General features: G+C 45.8%; 1 protein-coding gene across 1 annotated transcript; it reads left to right on the top strand.

The window, feature by feature from the left end:
* Positions 1-472: 472 nt before the first annotated feature.
* Positions 473-5143, top strand: LOC127017122 (alpha-1-antiproteinase 2-like). The gene is made up of 4 exons (XM_050898041.1): positions 473-1121; positions 2118-2388; positions 4188-4335; positions 4949-5143. Exons 1-4 carry the CDS (start codon positions 473-475, stop codon positions 5141-5143), a joined length of 1263 nt encoding a protein of 420 aa, XP_050753998.1.
* Positions 5144-10522: the final 5379 nt, after the last annotated feature.

Below are 10522 nucleotides of genomic sequence, written 5' to 3'. Positions count from 1 at the left end.
ATGTAGCTACTGATTGCTGCCCACTTGCATGAGTTTCCTCTTTCTCCCTTTACTCACAAAACATCCAGATTTCTTCTATGATGTGCTTTCCAGGAATTATCTTACACCATTAGTATCAAAAGCACAGTGGTATCACAGCCCTCCAGTGGTTAGCCATGGTGTGTTTTCTGATGGGATATGCTCTGTTCTCTGGCCTGCTGAGGGTACTGTGTATTCAGGTAATCCATGCTGAATTTTGCCTTTGCAGGTATTTAGGGTGAGGGTGGCAGAAAGAGTTGGCAGAGACTTGCCAGGAGGCCTGGGAAAATAAAAAAAAATATGGCAAGAGTTGGAGAACATGGAAACTGAGGACAAAAGAAAGAGATAAGATTTCTTAGTCAGTGGGAATGACAGAATAACTATTTCCACTTAATTAATTTTCTTACCTTAGTAAAAGCTTCTCCTTTTTTCCATAGGATTTTAATACAAGAAGATGAAGACCACTTTCTACATAAGTTTGCTACTGGCTGGGCTTCATGCTGTTGCCCATGGTCAACTCCCACCCAACCACCGCAATGGACATGATCCAAATGAACCTAAACACCACATGCATCACAGAGATGAAGCAATTGCTTGCCTCAAACTAGTGCCAAACAATGCTGACTTTGCATTTCAATTTTTTAAAGAGGTTACGCTGCAGGCACCTAATAAGAACATTTTCTTCTCTCCTGTAAGCATCTCCACTGCATTTGCAATGATGGCCCTAGGGGCTAGATCAACCACTCAGACTCAGATCCTGGAAGGACTCGCCTTCAACCTTACAGAGATTCAGGAGAAAGAGATACATGAAGGTTTCCACAACCTCATCCACATGCTGAGCCATCCCGAAAGCGGGGTCCAGCTCAACATGGCGAATGCCATCTTTCTAACAGAGAAGCTGAAACCTCTAAAAAAGTTTTTAGATGATGCCAAAGCTCTGTATCAGCTGGAGGCTTTTACCACTGACTTTAACAATCCCACGGAAGCTGAGAAGCAGATCAATGATTACACAGAGAGGAAAACACATGGGAAAATTACTAATTTGGTAAAGGACGTGGATCCACAGACTGTAATGCTTCTGGCTAGCTTTGTTTTCTTTAAAGGTAAGTCCTCTAGGATTCACATTCACGTTATTCATTCTTATCAACAGATCTAATGTCAACTACCTCATTTGGAAATTGCTCTGGGGGAAATTTCAAATGCTCTTTGCTGGGCCAGAAGAGCCCCTAATGGCATACTGGAGGTGGTGGAGAGGTGGCAGGACCCCGCTTGGCAAGGGGAGGCAGCCGGGGCCCACACAGGCTTGGTTCTTTTTGTGGTAGCGGTGGGAGCTCTGCTCCAAGCCGCAGCCTCCCGTGCAGCCTGAGCTTGCTTCTGTGGGTTTAGCCATAACTCCAATTGCCCCATGTTCTTCTAATTTTCGGTGAAGGCGCTGAGACGCATGCATGACCTTATCCTTTTAACGCCTCTCTTTAAAAGTATGCATGATTCAATGGCCTAATTTACTACATACTCCTTTTTTTTTCCTATCAGAGTCCTTTATGTATAGACACTAACATATTTTTATTTGGAAGAAGCTAGTGATGAACAGGGGAGGGCATTTTAAAGAAAAAGTGGAAACACGGTGCATTTCTGATGTGGGTTAGATGATGTGCTCTTAAGCCTGACATAACAGCACTCAGATATGAGATCCTACATTAATTTCATCTACAAATTGAGGCTTACGATTAAAGTCAATAGAAATGAAATGCATACAGTATGTGAGTACACAGATGATGTCAGGTAAGCCCTTAAATGACAACTTACAGAAAGACCACTTAGATCGTCTGAACAGAAAAGCAGTGGTAGGTACAAAGAAAATGCCTAATTAGTTCATTACTGACATCTGAAAAATAAAGTGAAATTGGAATCTAATGCACTCTTTTGACCAGGTAAAAGTTTCTTGCCTTACTGTGATACACATTTTAAAACATTATGTTCGAAAATTCTGAATTTAACAAATGGAGGAACAGGTGAATATTATTACTAGTTACATAAAATTCAATTTATGATGGGATGGGACATGGGATATTCAGTCGCATTCTCCTTCTCTGTATCAGGTAACTGGGAAAAGCCTTTTAAACCAGAGCATACGGAAGAAAGGGAGTTCTTTGTGGATGCTGAAACTACTGTGAAAGTTCCTATGATGCACCAGACGGGCAGATTCGACTTCTATTTTGATGAGGAGCTGTCATGCACCGTGATACGGCTTCATTATAATGGGAGTGCTACTGCATTTCTGGTTCTGCCAGCAAAAGGGAAAATGAAGCAGTTGGAGCAAACTCTGGTCAAGGAAACCATCCGGGAATGGTCAGACCATCTCTTTCAGAGGTAATCTTCTGCCAGTCAGCTGCAGCAGCACCTAGATTTATAGTCTTTTGGCGGGGGGGAATGCAAACACTATGAACTTGCTGATTCTGGGAACTGAGTGGGTTATTTTTGGCTTGTGCGCCCTAGCTGTAAAAATCTTGCGGCTGGTTGGTATTTAACTATTCTCTTGTTGATGCCTGAGTGACTTGCTGCTCCCCCCACCAGGGCGGAGACCATCCTGATGGGCTCCCAGGAGTCCCAAATAGCAAGCCTAGATTGGCATTTCTGAAACAGCCCATTGACTGAGTGGGAAGGTGGCAATTCTAAGGCAAATCTCCTGTACTGAGGTTTCAGCTCATGTGTTTTACCTCTCATATGTCACTGACACACCGTGACTCAGACATATGTCTAAACCTTAAATAAACAATAACTTCAACAGTTTGTAGTAATGCATACATACTTAATATGTCCTACACAAATATCTTCCTTACAAGAACCATTGCAGCACACAGTGGTTGTTAGAACAGGCTAGTGATTAATTGTGGGTGTCCTGATTTTCTGGCATTTTGTTTTTGAAATTATAAAAATCTAATGAGGTTCTGTTAGCTCCTACCATTGACACTAACATCAGCTAACACGTTTTACAACCTTGTTTGTCTGGGAGGGAAGAGATCTTAGCACCAGTAGATGAGTAATATCAAGTTAGTAAGTGCCTAATTTACCAAGCTCTACCCTGATTCACAACTAATAAGGCTGTGCAGTTCACACCCCTAATTCTTGGTGCGTCGTTATAGAAATGCCAGCACAGTTAATAAAAACATAATGGGTGGCAAACTGGATATGAGCTAATAATGTGATACCTCAAATGTGAAAAATGAAAATGTATAATTTTCAGCTGCAAAGTCAGGAAAATCCTTATCTAAATGAATTCTGGTGGAAGTTCCTTCAAGATCAACATAGGAATAAGTTCTTCATGGGAGAGGCTGTAAGAACCAAATGGCAATTTCAGTTCTACTATTATGTTGCTGCCGGTGCTAATACACTTGGGGTCCCATCATCTTCTAGTGCACTGGGCAGTATCACATAAAGGCTACAGCAGTGGGGTTTGGATCCCGTCTGTTTTGCTATTCAACCCAAGCTGTCTCTGGGCGAGACAGCAAAAGGCTTGAGCTACCTAAAGGGTAATCACTGCAACAGGTGACTTGGAGGCTCCAAGGATCCCTAGACAGTGCACGAAGAGAAATCCAACAGAAAGCGTACTAAGCAGGACCTGCCTACAGACAGCTCACAGTCAAAGGCAAACTCGATCATGGCCAGCCCACGGGAGGAAGATGATTAGAGGATAGGGTGTCCAAAGGTGTAGGCAGCAGGGTACAGACCTTCCCTGGAGCCATGCCAAATGCCACAGTTATGCCAAAAACACTGCTTTGTTTTGAAGTGCTGGGGTTTGCCACACTTGTCCCCAAGCAGACTCTGTGCCCCACTTCAGGTCTCCACCTGCTTGAGTGACATGGGCTGTCACCTCCGCACCTCATCTTCTCTGGCTGTAAAGAGGGGCTCTCGTTACAGTCCTCCCTTGCAGAGCGCTCTCAGATTTGCTGAAGCAAAACACCAGATAGATATTACGATGATGATGATGAAGAAAGATAGTGCCTGTATCACCATGAGAAGCACCAGCAATTAAATTAGTGCTCATTGTACACTCAGGGTCCAACCCCCTGGGGTTTAACGTTCATGGGAATTACACAGCTTTCTCACCATCATTTACCTTGGTGAAAAATCCTTCTCACCACCTTCTGTGTTTCTCTTCTGCCTAACAGCCTGGTGAGCCTCTACTTCCCCAAATTTTCTATTTCCGGGAGCTATGAAATAACAAACACCCTTAGCAAGATGGGAATTGTGGATGTGTTCACCGACCAGGCAGATCTCTCTGGCATCACCGGCGCCCCAGAGCTGAAGGTTTCTAAAGTAAGTCCATGGCTGTTGGCCCTCTCCTTTCTTTCACGAACGTGCAGGAAAACCCCTCTGTGGTAGCATCCAGAAATACCAGCCAAATACAGATTCCAGTATCTCAGCTTGCCTGGAGCTGGGCTTACCCTGGCCTCAGCCTGCAAGCTTACAAGAGGAGTTTGGCCCTTGGTGACAGTGGAGATCCAATTAGTTTGCTGCATATCTGTTTTTTCCAAGATTGGTATTGGCCAAGATTTCTTGGGCGGTATCTGGAACATGAGAGGAACATCAACCCCTGGCTCCTCGAGGGGAGCCGCTAACACTCCCAGGCACACCACAGCCTGTCTTCCCACCTTGGAGACTCAGTTTTGGAGGTGCAGAGCCTCCATCCTTCATCCAGTCTTTGGGACAGAGGAAAAATAGTCTGGGACTTTTTTTTTGAGATTTCTGTAGCTCTGTCCTGGTCCTCATTTAAAGCAGCCATGACTACAACAACACAGCTCACATCCCTGCTGCCTCTACTCACTTTTCAGTGGATCCTCCAAAGCAGGGCTGCTTTAAAAGGTGTCTGATTCATCTCTCAGGTGGCTGTTGTCTACCCAGAATGACTGTCTGTTTTCTTTCTTCCTAGGTGGTTCATAAGGCTGCTCTGGATGTTGATGAGAGAGGTACTGAGGCAGCAGCAGCAACTGCTGCCAAAATAATGACAGTGTCTCTTCCTCCAACTATTGAATTCAACCATCCCTTCCTCATGCTGATTTTCGATAGAGATACAAACAGTACGCTCTTCATAGGAAAAATAGTTAACCCAACTATCACTAGCTGAAGTGACATATGAATTCTGCTTGCTATTACTGATTAAAGAAGATGTGAAACTGCATGACGTGATTTATTTCTATTTGTACCAGCTTAGTGTATCATTCTTTTTTAGCAAGAGTTTTCATTCTATGCCATTATCAAAAGCCATTGGTATTGACCATGACACTTGCTTAAGAGGAAGCAAGGAAAATGTTTTAAATTCAGCTAGCAAAGAATGCCTTTTTTACTTGACTGAAAGCCAAGGAAAGACCTAAGATTTGCCAGCATTCAGACAGAGACATTTGTATTACAGTGGAAGACTCCTGCTTAATATGGGGTTGTCAGCCAGAATAGCAGATAAAGTGATTAACACTTGCAAACAAAGCAGAAGTGGTTGTAATTTACCATAAGTAAGTAAACAAGAGATGGGAAGAGTTGGATCAACAATGCAGGGTCACGGGAAACTGAAGCTTCTAATGGAGACAACACTGGGAATGTTAAAATCTGTCTTCAACAGGGAAAGAAATCTACTTTTTCCACCAGAAACCTTTTATCATTTTTAGTATTAATCTAGCAGCAAATCTTCCTGAATTTCTTGCAGCTCAAAATAGAGCAGGAGGATCAAATCTGCTCTTGAACCTGAAGACTCTCAACCATGTATTGCCAATTCAACAGACTTAGATAGCCTGTGTGAGTAGCTGACTTCTCACACACGTATCCATCAGTGGTCAGAAGGAGGATGTAGCTGGATGAGCAGGTGAGGTATTTGGATGGCAATTACACAAGCATACTGTCAGCTGACATTTGTGGAAAACGTATAATGAGGGTCTAGAAAATTGTAGATATTTCATGTGCTGTCCTTTTACAGCCAAAAAAGTAGGTAGGGAGCACCCAATAAGCAGATCTCCTGACCCAGGGGGTGGTGGCAGGCACCCAGGTAGGACACAGGGCAGCTTGAGGGCTGGCTGGTAACCACTTTCAACAGGCCTGCCTTGGCAGCAGGTACCAGAAAGAGTACAGTTGCCCCTTTCTTTCCTACAGTTGTGGTTTTTGGAAGGAGATGGAATGATGTCACGGCATCAGGAATCACATTGGGAGCAGTCAAACAGCTTGGGAAGCCAACACAGCCTCAGCAAGGTCTTGTGTGCCCTCCGTGAAATTAAGAGCAAGTGTGATTTTATCAGTCCGGTGCAAAGCACTGTATCCCCTTTCACAGCCAAAAGGAAAGCCCCCTTTCTGCTCTGTGTTCCTAGTAAAAAGCTCCTGTTAACTCTCATACGTGGTGCTTGACAGTGTTTTTTGACTAAATAGACACAGTCTCTGTATAGACAAGTGTATGAACAACTCACAAGAGTCGATGGCAGGACTCCCAGTGAAAGAGATGCATGTGTGCTACATCATCTTCCTGGCTCCTTCCTGCACTCACCTCCATCTGTTTGGGTGGCTTTGTGGCCCAACATCCACACAGCGATAATTCATAAGGCACCTTATCTGACTGTGCAGGTTTCTTGTCTTCCTGAAATACAACTGCACGGTGCAGCATTGATAGGGTCAGTCTTAGCCATTATCACTCCTAATGTTAACTGCTGTTAAAGAGCAGGCATTCAGCAAAGCAACAGTAAAACCTTTAGGGATGAGAGAGCTTAAAGAGGTGAGATCCTTAGCTACGTATTGAATTCCCTAGAGTCGCACCAATTTGCATCAGTTGAAAAACTGACATAATTGATTTTAATAGAATGATCCTCAGTTTACATCAAGACATGTGGAAGAAACAGAGGTCCCAGAGGCATAGTTACCTGTGGCAGCTGCAAGACTAAATATTGCTCGTTCCCTTGTAAACCATTTTGGAGTGGATGGAGACATACAGATAGAAATACAGCATAGTAGAGGGAAGGTTGTCCCCATGTGGTTCTGGGAGAGATTTGAAGATCAAGAGAATCCTTCACATCAGCTAAATCAACTTTTACAGGCTGTGAATCCATATTTTGGGAAGGAGACTCCTTTCTTTCCTACCCTCAGTATTTGGTGCTCTCACAGACACGTGCCCCCTTCAGAAGCAGGATGTGGGAATTCTGTTTTCCTCCCATATTCCAGGAAAATGAGCCCATAGGGCCGTAGGAGGGAGGTGCAGGGGCAGACATGCTGCCACGTAGAACTGGCATTCCACAGCTTGTGCTTCCCCTCTCACTACATCTCCTATATGATCTCTGTTTGTCAAATGTGTTGGAGAGGTTGCAGGGACAGTGAGTGACGCGGTACCTGTGTGCCAGCCATGGGAAGACAGAGCAGCGGTGACGAGGGGTGTCTGCCGTTCCCACAGGGGATTTCCTGCCAATGTCAAGATCGGTGTCCGGGAGCCGTCTGCCAGACTTGCTTTATCAGGCAATAGCTCCTGGTGTATTGACATCGTGTTGTCATTTTCCACTGCAGGATTTGCCAGAGACAGTGTTGAAGAAGAGGCAGGCACCACACTTAGCACAAAAGAGCAGCAGACAGCTTGCTCCCTGCCTACGTCCGTGCTGCGCTGCGCCGTTTGTTATGTGGCCCGTTCTCATCTCTCCCCCGCTATCCACCAAGTCCTACTCTCCTAATCCTGCTCTCGTTGCCGCAAGCAACACCAAACAGATTTTCCCTATTATGCTCACTCTTCGCATTTCCTCTCCGCATCAGATCTTTTTCACAGCCTCCCACTCTCCCTCCTGCAGACTAACATTTTATCCCTCCCACCCACCGGCGGCGTTTGTTCGTGCGGGAGGTGGACGCTGCCGGCTTGGCTGTAGCGCCTGCTCCACCAGCAGGTCCTGCTCTCCTCCTTCCCCAGAAATGGAGGGCAGGAGGCAACAAGGCTCCTTGCCTCCCGCAGACCACCTCGAGGGCACTCACGGCAGAGTGGGGAAGGCTGGGCAGAAAGGCAGGGCTTCAGGTCACTGAGCTATTCCCATTCGGTGCGGTGTGTGGATATAAACGCGCCAGAGGCGCATCTCGGAAGCAATTAACGACCAGGTTCATTAGCCGTTGACAGAGCTGACACAACTAATGAGCATGGGGATGGGACTCACAGTTGCGCTTGTGGTGATCCCAGGTTTGGGCGACCTGGTTGTCCTGGCCAGGGCAGAAAGCCCCGTTTCATTGACTGCACCAGGGCCATGCCATCGGCTGTAGCCCGACAGCTACAAGCACCATGTCCCAAGACTGCAACAGCCTCCCCAGCTCACACGCTGTTTCTGGAAGCAGGCGTTTGGGGTACGTTTTGCTCTTTTCTCACCATCATCCAAGGCTGTACCTGGAGGAAGGGAACCAAAACTTCCCTCACTTCCCACTCCCTGTCCTTCAGTTCCCCTGTGAAGAGGAGTCAAGGGAGAAACTCCCCATTTACATTTCAGGCATGTGTAATCTAATAGCTCTTGTTCAGCATGAAGAAGGACATGGGTCAGCTTAGCCTTTAGCCTTGCAAATACAGCACTGTTGTTGCTAGTAACACAGCTACCTGCTTCATGTTAAACTAACAGCGCCGGCCTTGGGTCTCTGCAATTGTCAGGCTTTGCTTGGACTTGTCCTGGCCTGCCTGGTGTTTTGTTCTAGCTTCTTTGTTTCTAACAGTAATTATCCAGCAATATCAGGTGCTATTACCTAATTTGTTTAAATTTTTCATTAGCTTTATGATTGTATGGTATAACGTTTACATATTGTTACACATATAGATATTTCTGTAACTAGGAGATATTAAGAACAAGTAGTTATTCTGCTTAGAGTGAAGTGTCTATGGCCCTACAATGAAAAATGAAGGAGCACAGGCATGGCGGGATGATAGCAGGGCACTTGAGAGTACAGGCACAGGATGATACTGGAGGCCTCAGGGCTATAAACAGCTCGCCAGTGCTCAGTTACTGGTCATCAAAGGGTTGCAGCCTTGGGAGCTGCGTAAAACCAGTTTGCGGATAACTAGGAGAACAGAGATTGAGTACCCAGTGTATGTAAAACACAGCACAGGTAGTAAACTCAGGTGTAATGTGGACCTGTGAACAAATGAAGGAAGAGCAAGGGGTAGAGCATGCGAGCAAATGTATAAAAATAACCCCGAGCAGACCCCAGAGCACAGAGGTTGCACCCACCACCCTCGTACTCCTCCTGGCAAGGATGCAGGATGTGGCCGTCCTGCCATACCCTTCCCTTAGGGCGGAAGCCATCGACCTCAGGAACCAGTGGGGCAGAGAAAGAGTGAGCATAACACCAGAGAATGAGGAAGATACTAAAAAGTTTGTGTGTATTAATTTTAACTATACATAATCTGAACTGTAAGTCTTAGTATTGTAACCAGACTAATAATTCTTGGGTAAGACTGTTAAGATTTTAAATATACTACTGACAAATTCTTATCTTTGCATACAAGGCATGTTTTTTTTCACCATAACAGGATTTTGAGTATAAGAAATTGGTGGGAATTCAAGCCACCTACTCTGTTACTTTGACGCAAAAAAGTTGGTAATATCGACGAGTGCCCTGCACACCTGGGTAGAGCCAAAGGACAGAACAGCCCTATTGCTTTCTTGCTTCCTATATGCAATATGAAAATACCCCATATAGCACAAGGTAATCTCTGAAATGGGTGGATCTGGAGGAGGAGCATGACCAGAGTCCCAGCCTTTCGAGAAGAGACAGTGCTGCCAGAAAACAGCGCTCCCCTGACTGAGACTCAAGGTGAGGGCTGTTGCAGGCCACAGATGTGAACAAGCGTGACTAATATCTCATTTGCACTCTGTCATTGTAATTACTGCAGGATGTCAGAGATACCAAGCAAGACCCCAGGGCTGGGGAAAATGGGAGTTTTCAATGCAGAGGCACCAGCACCCGCTACCCCACGACTGTCTACAACTTCTCTTCCCTCTGGCAAGCGACACCTGAAGGGCTGACATACCACATGCGATGATGTATCAGTGACAACAGACCTGTCCAACTCATCTCCTTGGCAAAAGGGGAGGCAGCGGGTGAACAGTCCCAGGGTGCACCAAGACTGTGGCACCAAAATCCCCGTTTCAGCAGTAAGTCGGAGGGTGCCAGCAGCCATGGGGAAGCAGAGAACGTGGTGCACGCAGCGCCCCAGCCATGATGATCCTGGAGGTTACTGAGAAGGGAAGAGGGGCAGAAGCCCATGAAATACGTAAGAGACTCACATGTGGCCACATGCTGGGTTCAGAAAGAGAATGGTAAAGCTGCCCTGGATGCCAGCTTTTGTGGTATTTGGAGCAGGAGTAGGAGTACATCATGGCTTTACCCAAAAGGCAGTGTTCTAGCACAAGATCAGCTTCACAGAGCGATACCAGTGTCCCAGAGGTCCCTTCTCACAGTGCGCATAAAGAACTGATGTTTTGGAAAGAAAACATCGCCCCAAAAAACACCCCTTTGCAGT

This window comes from Gymnogyps californianus, chromosome 5 (genome assembly GCF_018139145.2).
Source record: "Gymnogyps californianus isolate 813 chromosome 5, ASM1813914v2, whole genome shotgun sequence".
Taxonomy (NCBI): Eukaryota; Metazoa; Chordata; class Aves; order Accipitriformes; family Cathartidae; genus Gymnogyps; species Gymnogyps californianus.
Note: the sequence above shows the minus strand (reverse complement) of the source record. Positions and strands in the feature narration are given on the sequence as shown.